This window comes from Balaenoptera acutorostrata, chromosome 6 (assembly GCF_949987535.1).
Source record: "Balaenoptera acutorostrata chromosome 6, mBalAcu1.1, whole genome shotgun sequence".
Classification (NCBI taxonomy): Eukaryota; Metazoa; Chordata; class Mammalia; order Artiodactyla; family Balaenopteridae; genus Balaenoptera; species Balaenoptera acutorostrata.
In genome coordinates this window covers 10,359,023-10,380,739 of record NC_080069.1, presented here as the reverse complement: position 1 = coordinate 10,380,739, position 21,717 = coordinate 10,359,023, and the positions used below count along the sequence as shown (strand labels likewise).

At 42.6% G+C, this 21,717-nt stretch overlaps 1 protein-coding gene across 2 annotated transcripts in view; it reads left to right on the top strand.

Moving 5' to 3' along the window:
* Positions 1–17,636, top strand: part of EXTL3 (exostosin like glycosyltransferase 3) — a 131,818-nt gene extending 114,182 nt beyond the window's left edge. For both annotated transcript variants that reach the window (XM_057548633.1, XM_057548632.1), the window contains exons 6-7: positions 2,353–2,481; positions 14,554–17,636. In XM_057548633.1, coding sequence (XP_057404616.1) covers positions 2,353–2,481; positions 14,554–14,763 — 339 coding nt within the window. In that variant the 3' untranslated portion in view covers positions 14,764–17,636. The remainder of the gene's footprint in view (positions 1–2,352; positions 2,482–14,553) is intronic.
* Positions 17,637–21,717: the final 4,081 nt, after the last annotated feature.

The window sequence follows — 21,717 nt, the reverse complement described above, 5'->3', positions numbered from 1 at the left end:
TCACTAAATTCTTAAATTTTAGTGAAAGCAATATGATTGAATATGCTTTATTATTTTTGAAAATCTTGATTTGACACTGTATTATGGCAACTCAGAGGTCTATTTCTAAATTAAGCATTTTTTTTTTAATTTAACATCTTTATTGGAGTATAATTGCTTTACAGTGTTGTGTTAGTTTCTGCTTTATAACAAAGTGAATCAGCTGTATGTATACATATATCCCCATATCCCCTCCCTCTTGCGTCTCCCTCCCACCCTCCCTATCCCACCCCTCTAGGTGGACACAAAGCACCGAGCTGATCTCCCTGTGCTATGCGGCTGCTTCCCCACCAGCTATCTATTTTACATTTGGTATTATATATATATCCAAAATTAAGCATATTTCTGATACTTGGTTTTAATCACTGCCCCTGGAAGACATACCTTATTGCCATGCTTCCTAAGTTGTGATACTTACCCACCAATTTGGTAGCATTTTGTTGAAATTGGACTAGAATTTCCATCTTCTACAATGTGTTTAGTTTTTTTTAGCAAACTAATGAGAAGATGTTACATTTTTATATTTTAGAGTAGGTTCTAAATTCACTGAAACTTTTCATTTAGAAGATTTTTAAACAGGTTACAAAAGTTTTTCTATATTTTAAAAATGATTTTTGGCATGAAAAAATCACATAATAGTGGAAATACTTCTAAACATTTGTTTTTATAACGCTTTCTCCATATATTTTTAAGTCAGTTCTTTCTTTTTCCTTTTATAATGTCACGTTTCCCTTGATAAAGATATGGATTGTATTCAATGAATAAATATTCTCATTAGCATACTGATGACAATCACTGACCATTTAAAGGGTACACAGATTTTAATCACCTGTCTTTTTGTAAAAGAAAAATGTGTAATTCATCTTTTAAGTTCACCATCTCTTAAGTACTTTGCCACAAGATAACCAGCAAAACACTTTGTGGTACAAAAATTTTATGATTATTTCGCTATATAGATTCTACTATTTAAGGTAGTAAGATACATAAATCACTTTTATTAGGCACCTCACGTGTTCATCGTCAGCATATTGCAACACATCACCATTAACATTTGCTCTGTTTTATGGCATTTGCCCGTTTCTGTGGTGTAAATATTCTTACCATGGCTGAGTTCAAGTTATCAGTATGAGTCAATGAACATGGTGTTTGGAAGAGATGGGCAGGTCCATGCCAGTGATATAGTATTTTCACCATACGGATATGATAGACACAAACAGCCTCAAGATGACAGTTAATGTGGGACATCCCTGGCGGTACAGTGGTTAAGACGCTGCACTTCGACTGCAGGGGGCACGGGTTTGATCCCTGGTTAGGGAACTAGGATCCCGCATGCCATGAGGCATGACCAAACAATTAAAAAACAAAAAAAAGATGACAGTAAATGTAATAAGTAATTGTAAAATGTATTAATTAGTTAATTAAGAAGTGATGAGCTTTAGGTATTTATTGGCTTTTAATATAACATTTAGTATAACTTAATTTTAAGTATATGTAATTATATTTTTAATAATGGCTACTTTTCATAACAAGCTCACAGAATTCTTAAATAGTCTCACAAAACCTCTGAAAATTTAGCAGTCGACATTCACTGGCAGGTTTGAGCTAGCGCAGACCATTCTGTGGGCCTTGCAGGGCATTTTCAGAACTTAGGCTTTTACTCTGAGTGAGATGAGAAGCCATTGAGGGGTTTGGAGTAAAGGAGAGATGAGCTTAGTTGGACTTGTGTTTTAACACGATCGCTCTGCTGTGCTGAGGATGGACTGTAGGGAGGAAAGTATGGCAGCAGGGAGGCTATTTAGGGCACTGTATGAATAATGCGGGCCAGAGGTGATGGTGGCTTGGAGCAGGGGGCAGCCAGTGCCAATAGTGAGAAGTGAAGCACGGAGGGATCGGACGTCTCATGGCTCAGTGACTTACTGAGGTCTGAGAAGATAACCAGGCTTTCCCCCTTGCGTATCCCTTACTGCCTTTGTCAGAGAGAACGCGGTTCAGCTGAACTAGTGTCCCACCTAATGTGATAAATCTTTAGATTGTTGCAGAATCACTGTGGTACCAAGGAGATTACATGACGTTTTGACTCTCAAAGGGGGGGATAAGGGCAGTTTGGACGGGCTGATTCTTCACTGCAGAAGGCCTGCCTTGTGGGGTGTTCAGCGTCCCTGGACCCGACTCCCTAAATGCCAGTGGTGCTTCTCGGTGATTGCCATACCCCACCTCCCACCACAGCACCCTTCCTTCCGAGCATATTTTTGCTGAAAGCTAAAGAACTGTGGCCTCTGACAAAGTATGTGATTCTGTTTCTGCCCCTCACAGTATTATGCCTACCTGTATTCTTACGTGATGCCCCAGGCCATCCGAGACATGGTGGACGAATACATCAACTGTGAGGACATCGCCATGAACTTCCTCGTCTCCCACATCACTCGGAAACCCCCCATCAAGGTGAGGTCCGCCCACTTACGGGACTGGGGGCACACGTGTACTTAATTCACTTACTTTGTAGTTGTGCGGTGGGTAACTCAACCATGCCTCAGAGTCCTCATCCATAAAACGGGGACGATGACGCCACCAACTAAAGAGGATCATCTTAGGGTTAAATGAGCTGTTCATACAGCGGCTCTTCACTTCGTAGGCATAAATGGATAGAAATCAGAGGATTTGGAACTTGAATGGGAAAAATGTTGCATCTTTAATTTTCACTAATCTCGAACTGGAATTTATCCTTTTTATCAGTTATGAAACAGGCTATAATTCATAAGAGTATTTGCAGTAACTGTGATCTGACACCAGCAGAGCTCACAGGTATTTTCATATCACATTACATTTGTTGCCATGTCTCGAAGTATTGTTTATGTTCATCACTGCTTTGAAATTACGGTAGTTATTAACTTTACCCTAGATCTTGTTACTTAATAAGATAAAATAATAAAAGAGTGCACATATTTCTGTATTTCAGTATAACGTGTTTCCTTTGTAATCTCACGTATTTTATGCATTGAAAAGCATTTGAGGCGTGCACAGGCTTCACCAGATTGCCAAACCGGAGTGGCAGCGGTGTCCATGGCACACGCAGTTTAAGAATTTCTCAATTAAGGTGTGTAAAGCTCTACGAATAGTGCCTGGCACATAAGTACTTTATAAGGTATTTACACAAAAACAAAAGTGCCCTCAAAATTCTAGAAGTTTGAGTTCTGTTTTTTGTCTTTGAGTTGGTGAATAGATTTGACCATAATATAACCAATTTCATACTCAGTGCACAGAAAGACCAGTTCCGTCACCCTCTCTGTCATTACTGCAGATTCAGACAAGTGAAAGGTCCCCTGGTGAGGGTTAGGGTAGGCCTGGTAAAGGCCTTGTAACAATTAATACTAGAGAATCTGTCCATTCAAATTAATAGTATTTATGACTAGGCTCTGTCAGTGTTTATGCTATGGATTCACACCTGGTATCCTTAGGTTATTGTCAAAAAAGTGTATTATTTAATTTTATAAAATAATAAGTTTACCTTCATGGATATCATTAGTCCAATGAGTAAATAATAATTGGGTGCATATTTCATTCTTCTTAGATTTTGAAAGTAAGTTCTAGACTGAGTAACTACTAGTGTGGCTCAGGGTTATAACTTAACTCCTGAATTACCCCATGGTTTCTTTGACTCCTTAGCCTTCTAAAGCCTCACAAAAGAAGAATAATTAGCAAAATGATGCACCAGATTGTGTGTGTGTTTTTTAAAACTGTGAATGATGATAGTATTTTTTATATAAAAATAGCATGTTTTCCAGGTACAGTGGTAGATCTGATATTAAACAATGAAAAGCACACTTTGTAAACTTTAAGGTAGGGAGGCAAGGGTCTTAGAAATTAATGACTAGTGCAATTTTCTATTCTTTATTTATCCTTTCTTGTGTAGCCAGGGACTGGACTCCAGCTAAGATGTATGCTTTCTATTTATACCTCCCTAGTAGATCAGAAAACATTATCCATGAGAATTTAAAGTATATGAGGGATTAGGTACCTAATAATATCATCAGTCACTTGAAGCACTCACAGACATGGTGTATTTTTCATCTTCATGGAAGCGTGTTTGTTATATTATTAGGCCAGTGTTTTCATTAAACATCTCTTCAGTGTAGAGAGTGAGATGGAAATAATTTGCACATGGTATACATAATTCTTCCCAAGTGAAAACTTGAAAAGTAAGTAGCCTCTGCATTTTCTTGATCTTATGGAAATATAAGAACAGTTCAAGATTAGGATGACTTTTTAAAATCAAAGGCTCAATAAGTTGAGCCTGTCTTCAAATTCTGAGTTAATTCCCTCAAATTCTGAGTCCAGTTATTTACTTCATATTATAGAACCAGTTAAGCTAAATATTTTCGTTAACTTACCTAATTTTATCAGGTATATGTACTATTTTATGTTATAAAATAGTAATTTTTTTTGCTTTAAATACTTCAAATTGTCACTGTCCCCTCCCTTGTTATAATTAGGAAGGCATGACTGTTTTATATGATAGCAGTATTCTTTCAATAAAGTTAATATCTTAACAATATTGACTAAATAAACAGGGAGTTAATTTCATATTATTGCTTTGAATAATGTACTGTTATCTTTTTGAGGAGGAGAAAGATCTAGAATGTAAATAGGCTTCATTCAGAATAAAGGATTAAAAACTCATAAAGCATTGAGAAGATAGATGGCTGGCTTAGGGGATAAGGAAGTAGAGAGAGGACGCATAGGTAAGCATCTTAATATTAATATTGAGTAAGTTCTTAACATCTATTAATGATTTTCCTTACTGTTACTAAGCATAACTTCTCTTAGACTAAAATTACCTGGAATGTTCCCATGTAAAATATAGTCCATGGTATTGCTTAAGTAAATATTCAAGCTTCAGCTTATAGTTGTTACTTTATTCCTCTTAATTTTTTGTATGTTTTATTATGTAATATATAAATATTATATATATATATATTTAAAATAAATACACTGGGGTTGCAATCTCAAAATTTTTTACTGATGGGTTACATGATTAAAAACGTTTATTTGGAAACCACTGCTTCAGTGAAAACAACAGTATAAAATAACTTTTTTGTGCCAAAGTGGAGTCATTTGCAGGTTAAGGGGTTATTCCCCCTGAGGTTAAATGCTGGCATCTGAGATGAGGAGGAAGATTTTTAGGTACGGGGAGAACAAAGTAGAATACTGGACATAGATGCTGTTTGATTATATCCTTCTCTAAGTCCTTGACATCTGTCTCCTGCTTCAGTGAAAGCTGGTGGGAATAGTAGTAAGTGACTCATTGTAAACTGGAAGGGCTCTAGAGAACTGCCGATGGGTGGGAGGGTGAAGGAAGGGGACCGGTGGGGTCCTGTGAAGGGACCTCTGGGGGTTGTGACTCCCTCAGAGTTTTGTCTCTGAGGTGTGTCCCTTGGAGCCTGGCCTGTGATCATGGTCACTCCTCAGTTTCAACTCTAGAGACCTGGCTTCTGATGGCTGATATTGGCTGTATGTGATGATTATTCTTCAGCTATAATTAACAGGATGGGCCGTTCAATTTTAATTTTTTTCTCAATTTATAATAGTAATAATAATTGTAAAATTATTCAGGAAAAGACAGACATATTCAGAAAGAAAACAGAACAAACAGGTTTGAAAGACCTAAATAGAACTACTGGAAATGAAAATTATAGTTATTAAAATGAAAATCTCTGTGAATGGGATAAAAAGATAAGACTTAGCTGAAGACAAAATTAATGACCTATAAGATAAATGTGAAGAAATTTCCAAGAAAGTATTACAGAGATATAAAGAGATGGAAAATAAGAAAGGTTAAGAGACATGGAGGGGCTTCCCTGGTGGCACAGTGGTTAAGAATCTGCCTGCCAATGCAGGGGACATGGGTTCGAGCCCTGGTCTGGGAAGATCCCACATGCCATGGAGCAACTAAGCCCATGCACCACAACTACTGAGCCTGCGCTCTAGAGCCCGCGAGCCACAGCTACTAAGCCCACGTGCCACAACTACTGAAGCCCGCGCGCCTAGAGCCTGTGCTCTGCAACGAGAGAAGCCACTACAATGAGAAGCTCGCGCACCGCAACGAAGAGTAGCCCCTGCTCACCGCAACTAGAGCAGCAATGAACACCCAACACAGCCAAAAATAAATAAATAAATAAATAAATTAAAGAGAGAGAGACATGGAGGCTGTAAGGAGAAGATGTAACATAAAACCAGGAAGGGAAGAGTAGAGAGAAAGTGGGAGGGGCGGTCTTGAAAAATATGAGAATTTCCAGAATTTATTGAAAACCTGAATACTACAGCAAACATCACGCTGAATCGTGAAAGTTTAGAAGATCCCCAATGAAGTCAGTAGTAAGATAAGGTTACCCACTAAATAAATGGAGAGAGAGACCACATCCACATTCATATCATCAGGATAGCAGTTCTCCCCAAATCTAAAATGTCAGTGTAACTCTAATCAGAATCCTATTAGGGTACTTTATTTGGTTTAATTTGGCTTGGAGTGAAACTTGACACACAGATCCTCAAACTTGTATCGAAAGGCAAAGGACCAGAATAGCCAAGACACCAGTGAAGAAGATGTGGATTTGCCTTGTCAGAAATCATGACATGGTAATAAAATACATAGCTAGGACAAGGTGATATTGGCACAGGGGTTGACAGATAAATCAGTGGTACAAAGCAGAGCCCAGACACAGACCCACGCCTGTGCGGAAACTTGCTACATGATAAAGGTGGCATCTACAAATGAATGCTGGGATAATTGGTTTTCTGTATGAAACAGAAATACGTGTCATCATACCATACACAAAGTAAATTCCAGATGGGTTAATCAACCAAATGTGAATGCAAGCTTTAAAACTTCTAACAAAAAGTACAGAAGTATTTTTGTGATCATAGACAAAGAGAGATGAAAAGTGCAAAATATAGAGGAAAAGATTGATTGGTTTGAATATATTAAAATTCAAACCTTTGTTCAGCAAACCTCTATGTCCACAGACTGGGACATTTACAATGCTGATAAATGACAAAGAATTAATACTCACAGAAAGAATTTCCAAATGAGAAAAAAAGACTACTCAATTGATTCATTTAGTTTGTAGAAAAGTACTTCAATGATGTAGAAACCTAGATGACTAATTACTAGATGACTAATAAACATGCTCAACTTCTGTAATAATCAGGGAAATGTAAGTTAAAACAATGGGGTGTAGTTTATACACATCGAATGGGCAAAAATGAAAGTGATAGTACCAGGTGTTAGTAAGGATGTGTTAAAATTGCAGATACTATACAGAGCTGGTGGGTGTATACATTGGGATATCTGTTTTGAAGAAAGTTTGATTTTATCAAGTATAATTAAAGGTCATGTTCCCCATGACCTAGCAGGAGAGGAGAGGAAGGAAGGAGGGTGGCACAAGGACTAAATTTGTATTGTTTTGTTTCTTAAAAAAAAAAAAAGGAAGAAAAAAATATATAATCTGAAACAAATAGGGCAAAGTGTCAATATTTGACACATCTGGTGGGTTTGCTTGTTTGTTATATTCTTCCCCTTTTTTAAGCATAGCATTTCATTTGTGTATTTTAAACTACTAGCATGTGTTTCATACATATATAGTCATATATGATTCTTTAAATACATACCGTCTTTAAACAAATACCCGTGGAATAAAAATGATACTGAAAATAAGGTGTAACATTTTAAATACCCATCCATTGTATATGTACCTCCATAATCCCAGCCTGCTTCTTCCTTCCATAGATAATTGCTATCCTGAGTTTTGGTTTAAAAATCCCCTTCCCCTCCTCCCTTAAAAAAAAATGCTTTTATCATATGCGTATTTATCTCTAAATGATTGGCACTTTTAAACTTTATGTAAATGAAGTCAAACTATAAGCATTCCTCTGCATTTAGCTTTTAAAAAACTCAATCTGTGCGCTTAGTCAGTGTTGATGCTTGTAACTATAGTATATTCATGTTCATTGTCCCAAAGTCTTACAGATGCTCTCCCCCATACTCTTCTAAAAGTTCTAGGTTTTGCCCTGTTGTATTTAAATCATTAATCCTTGTGGAAGTGATTTTTGTGTATAATGTGAGATAGGGTCCCAATTTCATTTTTGTCTCCTAAGCAGTTTTCATTGCACACTTAGTTCATCCATACCCAGTGATCTACAGTGCTGGTCTGTCATTGTTCAAATGTCTGTGTGTACATGGATCTATTTAAGGATTCTTTTATTCTGGTCTGTTGGTCCAGTTTGTTCATGTGCCAAAATCACATTAATTGTCATATCTTTAGAATTATTTTTTTGTCTCTGCTAAGACAAATCCCATCTAACTTAATCCTGTATTTCAAGAGTGTCTTGCCTATTCTTGGCCCTTTCTCCTCCCACATAAATTTTGGAATCATTAGCTTGTCAAGACAGACACAGACACACACAGAGTTGGGATTTTGATAGGAATTGAATCTGTAGGTGAAATGGGAAAAATTGATATCTTTTAAAAATTATCGAATATTATATAATCCCCAGGTTATAAAGTTCCACAATAATTTTGCAATAGAGGTCTCTGAACATCTTTTGTTAGACTTATTTCTAGGTATTCTGTATATTTTGTTGATATTTTAAATGGTATTTTCCAAAAGTTACATTTTCTTTCATTGTTATAGAACTATTTGTTTCTTATATCTAGGAAACTTGCTGAAACTCCATTTAAAAATTTTTGTTGATTGATACGGGTTTTCTGTGTTGACTGTCATATATCTCTCTGCAAAGAACTGTTTTGTTTTTTCCTTTCCAATCCTCATAAGCCATTTTATTTTATTTTTTATCGTAGCCAGGACCTCTAGTACAGTATTGAATAGAAATGGTGATGATGGGCATCTTGGTTTTATTCGTGATTTTAAAGGGATGCTTCAGATAGTGTGCTATTAGGTGTGATGCTTGCTTTACATTTTAGCTTATTGAAGTTTCTTCCTATTCCTTATTAGCTAAGGATCTTTATTATGAATGATTCTTTAATGTTATTGAGTGCATTTCCTATTATCCATTGATACAGTCATGTGTTTTATCTTTAATCTCTTGTGTTGACATTCATGCTTTCTTTGGATAAACACATTTGGTCACAGTTCTTTTTATAAATAATTTTCTCTATTTGGTTTTCCAGTATTTTGTTTGGATTACTTGAATTTGTGTTCATGAGTAAGTGAGCCTATGATTTTCCTTTCTAGTATTATTATTATTTTTAAAAATTTATTTATTTATTTATTTTTGGTTGCATTGGGTCTTCGTTGCTGTGCGCGGGCTTTCCCTAGTTGCGGCGAGCGGGGGCTACTCTTCATTGTGGTGCGCAGGCTTCTCATTGTGGTTGCTTCTCTTGTTGTGGAGCATGGTCTCTAGGTGCACGAGCTTCAGTAGTTGTGGCACACGGGCTCAGTAGTTGTGGCTCGTCGCCTCTAGAGCACAGGCTCAGTAGTTGTGGTGCACGGGCTTCATTGCTCTGTGGCATGTGGGATCTTCCCGGACCAGGGATCAAACCTGTGTCCCCTGCATTGGCAGGTGGATTCTTAACCACTGCACCACCAGGGAAGTTCCTTTCTAGTATTATTTATTTCTGGTTTTGGTACGAAAATTGTAATTAGTCTCATTATATGAGTTTGGGGCAAGTTCCCCTTTTTTCTATTTTATGGAAGAGTTTGTGCACAATTGGGATTGTGTTTTCTAGGAGGCTTGGTGGAACTCAACCTTTGACATCTTTTGGGGCTTTGCATGTCTTTTGTGGGAGGGTACTAAACTATAGATTCAGTTTCTTTAATGATTATAGAAATTTTCAGGTTGCTTGTTTTTTCATTTTTAATTTTTTTCAAACTTTTAAGTTGTAAAATATAATCCTCATATAGAAAAAGGCATAAAATTTAAGTACACAGCTTAATTATTATAAAACAACCCATTAAACATGGGGTGTCAGGACCCCAGAAGCTCCTGCATGCCCCTTCCCAATCTCAACCTCCTTCCTCAGCCCCAGTTTTAATCACTGTTGTGGGTTGAATTGTGTCTACCCCCCCCCCCCCCGCAAAAAAAAAAGATATGTTTGAGTCCTAACCCCAGTACTTGTGTATGTAATCTTAACTGTAAATAGGGTCTTTGCAAACATAGTCAAGTTGAAATGAAGTCAAACTGGAGTAGGGTGAGCCCTTAATCGTATGGCTGGTGTCCTGCTACGAGAGGTGGAGGAGAGACCCAGAGGCACACACACAGGGAGAACCCCATGTGACGTGAGGCAGAGATGCGAGTGGTGTGTGAGCCAAGGAACCCCAGAGAGCACGGCGTAGAACCGATTCCTCCTGGGCCCCTCACAGAGCAGCACAGGGCCCTGCCAACACCTCGATTTCTGACTTCCAGCTTCCAGAACTCAGGACCACTGCGAGCTTGAACCAAAGGGGACAGAGACAGGGCGAACTGAAGGAAGGAACTCCTGGGATTCTACCAGCAGGAAGTGGGCCGGTAGAGCTAGTTGGCTGAGAATGTGTTGCTCGCTTCCGGTGATGGGAAGAATGGCTCAGAGGCTGGTGGGGCTGCTGCGGTCACCAAGGGCCCAGAGGCAGGACCACACCCCCTTGGCTCCGGAGGGCGGGGCCGCCTCCTGAGGGCTGCTGCCCCCCCAGTCAGGAGGACAGAGAGGGTTGCTCTCGTGCCTGGAAACCTAATGGGACTTGCCCTGCTGGGGTTTGGACTTGTTCGGGATGCATGGCCTCTTTTTCTTTCCTGTCTCTCTCTTTTGAAATGGAATGTCTATCTTATGCCTGTCCCACCATTGCATTTTTGAGACAGATAATTGTCCTCTAGGTTTCACATGTCCACAGATAGACAGGAATTTTATCCCAGGATGGACCGTATCCAGAGTCTTAACCCTTTCCAATTTAGACGATTGAGAAGAGATTTGGGACTTTCTGAGTTGATTGTATTTGGATGAGATTTTGGACTTAGTGTTGATCCTGGCTGGAATGGCTTAAGAGTTTTAAGAGATGCTGGGATGAATGTATTTTGCATAGAGGAAGGACAAAATTTTTGAGGCCAGAGGGCAGGCTGTTTATTGTGACCCGCCAAAAGATATGTTTAAGTCCTAACCCCTGTTAATGTGTGAATGTGACTTTATTTGGCAATAGGGTCTTTGCAGATATAATCAAGTTGAGATGAAGTCATAGTAGAGTACAGTGGGCCCTCAGTCCATTATGACTGATGTCCTTGTAAGAAGAGACCCAGAGGCACAGACACTTGAGGGGAGAGTGCTGTGTGATGATGGAGCATCGTCTACAAGCCAGGGAAGGCTGAGGACTGCGGCAGGGCCAGGCACTAAGGGAAGGGCGTGGAACAGGTGGTTCCCTACAGCCTTCAGAGAGAGGACGCCCGGCCGACACCTTGATTTCAGACTTCCAGCCTCCAGAGCTGTGAGAGAGTAAATTTCTGGTTTTTTAAGTCACTGAATTTGTGGTAGTTTGTTACAGCAGCCCTAGGAGATGAGTACAGTTACTGTCATGTCTTTAATGGTATCCACTTCATTGTTGTTTTTCTTTACACTTTTATCACTTAAGTATGCGTCGCTAAACACTATGGCTTACCTTTAAAACAAACTCTTTATATTAAAATAGAAGTTACGAAGACAGTGCAGAATTCCTATATACCCCCGTATAGTTTTCCCCTATTATTAACATCTTACATTAGTATGGTACATTTGTCCCGATTAATGGATCCATATTGATACATTTTATATTACCAGGGTTTATCCTTTATTCAGATTTCCTTAATTTTTGCTGAGTCTTTTTTTTTTTTTTTTTAAACTAGAATGATCAGGTAGCAAAATAACATAGAATACAACACAAAGCCATATGAGAGAAAGCTGTGCCCTCAAGCCTGGGGTTGGGAACTCTTAGTCCCCATATTCTTGGAACACATTCCATGATTCTCTGGGGCGGAAAGGCTGGCTGGAGCTCGAGGATCTCCCTGCTGACTGCATAACTGGTCCACGCCCAGGGCACAGGCGACACACGTGGAATGAGGCCAGACAAGTTACACCTGCTCCCCGATGAGCCATTAGAAGAGGAGCGCCCCCCACAAAGGCCCTACACCCGGCAGGGATCGCTGGACCAGGGAGAGCTCAGAGGTTTAGTTCCTCTGTGGCTGAGACACATAAAAAGCCTAGACCAGACTACGGGCAAATTCTCACTAGCTGGAGAGGCAGGGGAGCGAGACTGCCTCGAAGCTGGTGTTTGGTCTTCGGTAAACAAGGATAAGTACAAAACATGTTCCTCAAGTGGGCTCGAGCAGAACCGGGCACAACAGGTAAAAGGTTCCAAAGCGCCATTTAGTGCCCGGCACAGAAGGAGACAGAGGGGAGGGTGTCGGGGTGGGGCGTGCTCTGCCGTAGTCTCTGCTGCGCTCTGCTGCCCTGGCCCCGTCTCTGCACTTCCTCCCTGCTTTCCGCATCTGCCCTCACTTCCCCGGCCTAATCCTCCCAGCCTGGAGCAACGGAGCGGAAACCCTGGAGGCGGAGGCTCTCTGCCGGGGCTGAGCGCCTGCAGCAGGGGGCGGGCAGGGCAGAGCGTGTGCTGGGCCCCGGAGGCTGGGGCGAGGCTCAGAGCGGGAAGGAGTGCTCAGCTGCCAGAATGATGGCTGCCTTCTGCTCCAGGATCAGTTTTGAACTTTATATAAATGGAATCATACAGTATCTCTTTCCATGTCTCTTAATCTTGCTTTCATATTTCTTTAAAGCTTTTTTTCAATATTTTCCATTCTGGGTAATAATTTTAGTATACTTTTCGTCACTCATTTTCTCTTCACCCATCCATTGAGTATCTGATTTAATTCAATATACTTCCCCCCCCCCCAGTTTTATTGAGATGTAATTGACACGCAGCACTATATAAGTTTAAGGTGTACAACATAACGATTGTTACAAACCATCGTGAGGTGATGAGCACAAGAAGATTAATATACTTTTCAATTCTATTGTCCTATTTGGTTCTTTCTTTTCTTTTTAATTTTTTTTTTTAGCAGTGCCATGCGGCATATGGGATCTTAGTTCCCTGACCAGGGATTGAACCCGCACCTCTTGCATGGGAAGTGCAGAGTCTTAACCACTGGGCCGCCAAGGAAGTCCCTATTTGGTTCTTTTTCATATCCACAAGGATTTTTTTGATAGTCCCTTGTTTCTTCCATCAGACCTTGAGTAATCTTTCAACATTTTATTGTACATATGATACACATTTATTGTTACCGTCCCTATCTGATATTTCTGCTGTTTTGCAGTGTTTTGGGGTCTGGTTCTATTGTTTCTTTCTGCAGAGTCTCCTTCATGTGACTCATCCCCTTTTTTGTGATTTTCGATTGTGAGGTCATATTCTTTGGGGTTTTACTTACAGCACTTCTTTGAGGCCTGAATCTGAGAGGATTTGTACTTGCTTCTTCTATGTGCCTTGGCTCACTACCTACTTGAGACCTATTTAAGCTAAATTAGCATGTTGGGGCTTTTCAGGACACACAGGTAGCATAAATTCCAGCCTCAGCTGTGTGAGGGCCGGCTTGTGGTTATCAGTTTCTCAGAGGGGATGTTTCCTCCTCCACTTAGAGCTCAGACTGAGAAGGAAATGTTGCTTCACCACCTCTCTCTGCAGGGCTGCCTCCTGCCCTTGTGGCCTTCCACTGGGTCCCAGGGTTTCAAAAAGTCTCCAATCTGATTTCCTGACTGTGGGCGCTCCAGCCTCATGAAAACCCGAGCTTGTGGCTGTCTTGCTGGATTCAGGCCTTTTCATTACTTTGGCTTCTGAGGACTTCATTTCTTTCATTATAAGCTCAGCCAATATATTTAAAGAGATGGTTTCTGTATTTCATCCTGCCTTTTCAGGGGTTCTGTGCTCAGGGGGTTTTATGTTATTTAATCTGCCATGTTGTTGATAGTGAAGTTGTTGTATTATTCTTCATACTTTTCTAATTGCTTGGAATTTCATCATAATAATAACCACTAAACTATATAATATGACCACTTTTCCATGTCTTTAAATATAACTTTCTTAAGCATCTTTTTTAATGGACATGTAGTATTTTATAATTATTTATCTATCCCCTTTTGATGGGTAGTTTTCCAGTAGTTTGCTATTAAAAACACTGATGAAATGAACAACTTTATACCTACATCTTGCTGTGCAACCAAGATAAATAGTAGAAGTAGTGTTACTGAGATAAGCACCACTGAACACCTCAAGGCTTTTGATATCGGTTACGTATAGGCCGTTTGGAAAGCGTGTCCTTAATAATAATGTAGATCCATCCATGGCAGGAAGAGAGCCCTGAGCTCTGGCTCTCGACTTGCTCTGTGAGTGAGTGTAGCCATCGACTACAGTGTCGTCACTGTGGAAAAGGAGGCATCGGTTGGTTAAGCTCCAGGGTCTCTGTCTCAGCACCCGTGGTTCTCACTCTGTGCTCTTTCTTCCCCGCTCCCAGGTGACGTCACGGTGGACTTTCCGATGCCCAGGATGCCCTCAGGCTCTGTCACACGACGATTCCCACTTTCACGAGCGGCACAAGTGTATCAACTTCTTTGTCAAGGTGTACGGCTATATGCCCCTGCTGTACACACAGTTCCGCGTGGACTCTGTGCTCTTCAAGACCCGCCTGCCCCACGACAAGACCAAGTGCTTCAAGTTCATCTAGGGGCGTTGCGCGTACGGGAGAGGATGAGCAGAGTGAGGGAGGCAGCTCCTGAGGCCCCTAGACACGGAAGGACCTCAGGGATGCCAGCCGGGCGGGTGGCCCAGACCCTCTGCTGGGAGAGCCGGCAGGGAGAGTGGCAGGGACAGAGCTGCCTTGCTCCTGAAATCAGCCACACTGGCCGGAGCCCTGGTCCCAGGACACCAGGGCTCCCTACGCAGGGCACTGGTGATAGCTCACACTGAGGGCCACAGGGACTCTGGAGCGCCACTCGCACAGCTCAGAAGCCCAGGGCGGCTGGTTTGCGGTTTTTAGTTCACTAACAACTACTATTATTATTTAAAAAGAAAGTTTCAGATTTGCCATTCGAGGTTTATTTATATACATGTGTATACATATACACATACGTGTGTGTGTGTATATACATGTGCGTGTATATGTATATACGCACACACACTCACACACATATACATATATATTTGAGGGGGAGTTTGGCATTTCTGCCCGTCTCACAAAGTGAGGGGCGCACCTCGGTGGTCTGTATTTTGGTGGAGATGGATCCTGGCCTTCTGGTATCTGGCTCATCTTTACAGATCATCTCCGTCCTCCCCAGGGGCATCTATCTGCGTGCAGAAACAGGAAAGGGCTGGGCGTGGCCCTGTTACAGGGCCTTGCCCAAGATAAGACCTGTTGCCAGCCAGAGCTCTGTAGCTCGAGGTGGGGGGATCTGCACCTTTGGGGGCAGTGGAGCCTCCCTGCTCAGGACTTGGTGGGTTTGAGGACTCCCCGCTGGGTCGTGCCGTCTGGGTACTGGGCCCAGCTCTCTCCCTACCCCCTGTTTGAGAGAGAAGACTGAGGAAGGACCGAGACCTGCAGACAGACCCCCAAATGGCTCCTTTTGTTCGACCCTCCTTTGAAAGACATGTTGTGCTTTGGCTACAGACTTTCCTGCAGGTATCTCTCACGTACGAGAACAGAAGGCTGGTGGGCTGCACTTCAGGTGTGGTCTGAGTGGTTGCAGGTCGGCCTACTCTCTCTGCCGCAGAGCAAGCGAGTATCCTTTGGTCCCCACCCGGCTGGCCGGGAAGTCACAGCAAGGCACCTGCCTTGGGATAATTCCTGGGTGAAATTCACCTTCCCCGACCCCTGTCTGGACCCACATCCTATAGTTATTGGATCCCTCACGCCGGGTTGGTTCCGGGACCCCCTGAGGTTTGGTATGTGTCAGAATGTTGGGAGGATTGGATTTGTTAAGCTCAAATCCAGCCTGAAATTTAATAGGCATTCACACCCCCCATGACCACGTTCCACTCTGGGCTGAAATAGAAGTAAGCTAATTTTTTTTTTTTTTGGTGGTGGCAGCAGTAGGGGAACCAAAGAGGGTGTTAGTGGCTGTTGGCAGAGGTTTAGCCCGTGGCCTCTACCGTATTTCTGGTCCCCACTTTCCTCCAGTGAAGTCGAATCTGGGAGGCTCCCCACAACGGAACGAAGGCTCAGCCTTGTCCTGGGCGCGCACACGCCTTAAGCCAGCTCCCTCTTCCCCCGACCTTGTCGTCCTGTGTCCAGGGGGCACACCCTCCTCTGACCTGCCTGCCCCAGATGGGTTCTCTTCAAGTGTCATTTTGAAGCCGGGCTCTGTCCTGTGGGTAACACCCACCTGTAGGGCCGCTTGACCTACGGGACTCTGCCCGTCGGTGCACAGGACCAGGGCTCCGTCCTCCGGACATTCCCACTGGCATCTTCCTGTGGTTTCCCTGCTGAGGCAGCTACCTAGGAAATGGAGCTCTGCTGCTCAGCAGCCCAGCGAAGGGGTCCAGACCCCCTGCTTCCTAACTTTCTCACTCCCCCTTCTTTGACCTTGGACTTTATTCTTTTTAGCAGTAGCCTTCTTCCCTTTGGGAAGCCAAAGAGTGTGGTGTTTTGAGCTATAAATGTGGCTGCTATTTTTATCTTGTCTCTTTTAAAGTGAGGAACTCCTAGACGGCCTCTGAGCGGGCCTGGTGAGAAAGGAGCCGTGTCAGGATCCCCTGCACCGGAGCCAGAGCGCGGGGTCCCTGAGCGCTGGCGGCAGATCCAGAGCCGCTGGTGCTCTGAGGCTGTGTGGATGACGTCACAGGGCACTGTGTGTGTGTGTGGGGGGTGATGTCCGAGCACAGACGAGGGTGGCACTGTTTGGACCTGAACAGGACACTGGCCTGAAGGACTCCAGACAGCAGTCTCTGATGGACACTGGCCACGTTCGTAAAGGACACTCGTGGTGAGAGGGAGGGCGGTGAGAGCTTTCGGAGGCTTGGTTAGTTCTCCTGGAGAATGGCCGCTGCTTTTTGCAAGGCGGATTAGCTAGAGGCCCAGGTCCAGGCTTCAAGCGCCTTTGATGCCGATCGGTCACCTTGGGAAGCCCAGATGTCACCTGCGCCACCTGATTGACTCACCTGGAGCACGGGACAGCCCTGCAGATGCACATGGGCTTCCTCGGCTGTCCTGTGAACCCCCGTTGCCGTCTTTGCTCCCAGGGCCTGGCGTGTCTTTGCTCTCCAGCTGGCCGGTTTGAGAGGCCCCCACATGAGGGGGAGCCCCCAAGGTGCTCATCAGGCCTTTCTGGGCTTTTGCACCTGTGCTGTGTCCTCTGCCTGTGTGGCCTGCACCTCAAGCCAGGGCCCAGGCGCTGGGCGTGCAGGAGTGGTCCAGGAGTGGTCCCCTCAGGAGCGGCCTGCCTGCGTGTGTGCTTGGGGAGCTCCTGTTCGCAGTGCTGGTGTTTGAAGGGGGAAGCTCTCTGATACTCATGCCATGTCCATCCACCCCACCCCTTTTCCAGTCATGAGCACAATTGGTCTTACGTTGGATTTTTGTAAAAAAAAAAATAAAATGGAGACTTTAACTCATGCAGCTTGGAAGTCTTTTGTGGTTTTCCTCTGCAGGACGCTCGAGTGGCCTGAGGGAAGGTGCCTGCCTGCTTCCAGGAGCCACCCGCGCACGGCCAGCGGGCGCCTCCCAGCACGACCGTGGGCTGTGATTTGGTCCTCGAGCAGCCTGCGTGCCTGAGCCCGGCTGATGCTGCCAGCGTGCATGGACACGGGCAGCCTTGTCTGCGTCCGTCTCTGCGATTAGTCATTTGATGACGTAGAGAGGAACGTAGGTGTCACCGAACTGGTTTGAGCGGAATGTGGGATGGCATGTGGCACGTGTTGGCCACCTTTACTTTTTCACGGCAACTTTTCAGCGTGTGTGGTGTGGTGCTGGGGAGCTCAAGTGTACGTGTTCCCAGCCCAGAGGAGAGGGCTGGCTTAGAGTGGCCCCGTCGGTCTGGGGGTTATTTGCTGACTTCCAAGGAGTCACAGAAAGCGCCTGCGTCTAGTTGGTGCTGAACTCTCAGAGTCCAATCCTTTTGATGTCTGGCTTCTGCTCAGCTGTGGGATCAGCGCCATCCTCAGGGAGCGAGCACCGAGTCACGGGCTTGGAGAAGACGGATGGAGGCAGGAAGGAGGATGGAAGGCAGAGAAGAGCTGAGTTGGGGGCGCTCCTCTCCTGGGTTCTGCAGTTGGGAGTTTGGTTTGTACTAACAAGCCTAAGAATGCCTGGGACCCGCAGTTCAGTGTTACTCTGAAACTAGGGTTGACAACTGATGCGGTAGGTTTGCGGCAGGTGAGGGGGGAAGATGACGTCGTATCGGGTGGGGATGCCTACTTGGGTCTGGAGCTGGAGCTGCCAGGCTCCTATTCTTCCAGCCGTGCATCTCCTTGTTACAACTTGTGCTGGGGCCAGAGAGACTTGAAGTTGCATGAGGCTGTCGAAATGGGTGTGGTACTAGACACAGAGATAACATGTCTAACTTAGGTTCTGTTCGTGCTAGTTCTGCCTTGGACGTAACAAGGTAAGCCAAAGTGGTCAATGTTAGCGGTTGATACTATTGTCACTGAAATCGAAGATTCCACCATATTTGCAAAAATGTGGTTAAGAAGGATAATGCTGTGGTTAAGGATATGGACCCTGGAGTAGACTCTGTGGGTTCAGATCCTGGGTCACCCATTAAACTGGCGGGGGGCACGTTATATTCTAAACTTCTTATCCATAAAATGGCAAGGACTGTGCCCACGTCTTGAAGATGTGTTGAAAGTAAACATAATAAACGTGAAGAGTCCACTGTTTGGCACACAACAGAAATGCACTGTCATTGGGGTAACATACTGGAAACTTCTTAGGGGCACTTTCTGCATTGCAGCTCATTCCAGGCTCAGCTGAAGCACTGCCTTCAAGAAACCCTCCCTTCTCAGAAGTTGCTGCTTGTCCTCCTCTAACACCCGCTACCGCCCCGGCCCATCTCCTGTTACAGCAGCTGACCTGTCTTCTACTTCACCGCGCACTGTAATGGTTATGGGTCTGCTTCCCACACCAGCTTGTAAGCCTCTTGAGAATAGAGCACTTAAGTGCTAAACAGTTTTTTCCCTCCCTCTCTTCCTCCTTGTGAAATAATTTTTTGATGAATGAAATGATTTGATGACAAAATTAAGGGGGGGTCACATAGAAATCATAGCTGGCAACAAGCTGAATAACCATGGTGCTTTTGGAATACAGCTAACGTGGTATTACCAGAGTGTTGCAGGAAGTTGGCACACAACAGCTAAGAAGTCTTATATTCACTATTTTTATTATTTAAATCTTCATTGACAAAGGGGGTTAAGAGAGCATGGCAAGAAGAATTAAACACCCAGAATGGATTCCAGAAGAGATCATGCAGTACGGTGGGAAGCCTTGCACTAGGGCCTGCCTTGGGTTGCTGTTTAATTTCACCTGTTTCTTGACCTGTTTTAATTAGGCAGATTGTTTTATCCTTCTTCATTTGTCTTCATATTGTGAAACAGTACAAATCTTGGTCATATTGTAGGGTTGTCATGTGAGAATTTAAGCTATTTAGATTCTATTTATTTAACCTATTGGTCCTAATATTTCCTTATGAAAAATTTCAAATGTACAGGGAAGTTTAAATAATTTTTATACTGTAAACCTGTATACCTAACAGTCATTTTACTACACTTGCTTTAAAGCTATCTATAGATTCATTCCTCTATCCATTTTTTTTTATCCCTCTATTCATTTTTTTTCATCCCTTTTATCCATCCTATTTTTGGTGCATTTCTAAGTATATAATTACTGGCATTAATACACTTCCCTCTAAATACGTAAGCACACACATCATTAACTGGAAGTCAATATTAGTTTCTATGTGTTTAATGTAAAATTTCCATATTAAATTTATACATTGAAATGCACAAATCTGAAGTGTACATTCTCTTGACTTTTGACAAATGCATACACTTGTGTAACCAACCCCATCAAGATATAGAACATTTCTGTCAAACCCAGGACGTTCCCTCATGTTCTTTCCTAGGCAGTCTCCACCTCCACCCCACAGTGGTTTTATTCTTTCACCTTGGATTAGTTTTCCTGTTCCTAGAATTTCATATAAATAGTGTCATACAATTTTTACTCTTTTGTGCAAGGCTTCTAGAAACTCAAGTGTTGTGTTTCTGAGATTCATTCATCCAGTGTTGCATGTATTAGTAATTTGTTCCTTTTATTGAGAGAGGTATTCCCTTGATTAACAGCATTTGTCCATTCTCTTGATAGGCACTGGAGCTGTTTCCAGTTTTTGGCTGTTACGAATAAAACTGCTAAGAACATTCATGTGCAAGTCTTCTTGTGGATTTGTTTTTCTCTCGGGTAAACACCTAGGAGTAGAATTGTTGTGTGATAAGGTAGGGGTACACATGTTTAGTTTTATAAGAAACTGCCAGACCTTTTTCCGTAGTGATTGTACTCATTCATATTCCCACCAATAATTTTGTGTTTCAGTTGCTCTACATCCTCGCCAACCTATGGTGGTGTCAGGCTTTGTCGTTTTAGCCATTCTGGTTGGTGAGTAATGGTATCTCGTAGTTTGACTTTGCATTTTCCTGATGACTGACTAAAGATAAGTACCTTTTCATGTGCTTACTCCATTTATATGTATTTCCTTTGTGAAATTTTTGCCCATTAAACTTTTTTTTGGTTTGCCTTCCTTTTTATCATTGCTTTATTTAAAAAATACATTTTTGGGAATTCCCTGGTGGTCTAGTGGTTAGGACTGAGTGCTTTCACTGCCGTGTCCCGGGTTCAACCCCTGGTCGGGGAACTAACATCCCACACACCGTGTGACAAAAAACATTTTTAATAGATTTTAATTTTTTTGAGCAGTTTTAGGTTTAGAGGAAAATTGAGTGAAAAGTACAGTTTGTCCTCCCCCATTTTCCCCTTGCATTAGTGTGGTACATTTATTACAATTGATAAGCCAGTATTGACATATTAACTGAAGTCATAGCTTATGTTAGGCTTCATTATTTGTGCAGAATATTCTTACGGGGTTTGACAAAAGTATAATGACCTGTATCCACTTACAGTATCTATAGAACAGTTTCACTTTCCTAAAAGTCCTTTGTGTCCCACCCATTCCTCTCTCCAACCACTGGCAACCACTCTTCTTTTTTACTGTCTTTTTTAGTTTTGCCTTTTCCAGAATGTCATGTCATATGCCAGTTAAAATCATACAATATATAGCCTTTTCAGGTTGGCTTCCTTCACTTAGCAATATGCATTTAAGGTTCCTCCATCTTTTTGTGGTTTGATAGTTCATTTCTTTTTATTGCTGAATAATATTCCACTGTATGGATGTATTGTTTGTCTTTTTATTGTTGAGTTGTGGGAACTGTTTACCCTGGATACTAGTCCATTGTCAGATGTATGTTCTGTAAATATTTTCCCCAATTTGGGGGTTGCCTATCCATTTTCTTTATGGTATCGTGTGATGAGCAGAAGCTTTTCATTTTGATGAGATCTAATTTAGAACTTTTTTCTTTTTTGTCATTGCTTTCTGTAACTCAAGAACCCTGTGCTTACCCAAAGTCATGAAGATATTCTTTAAAT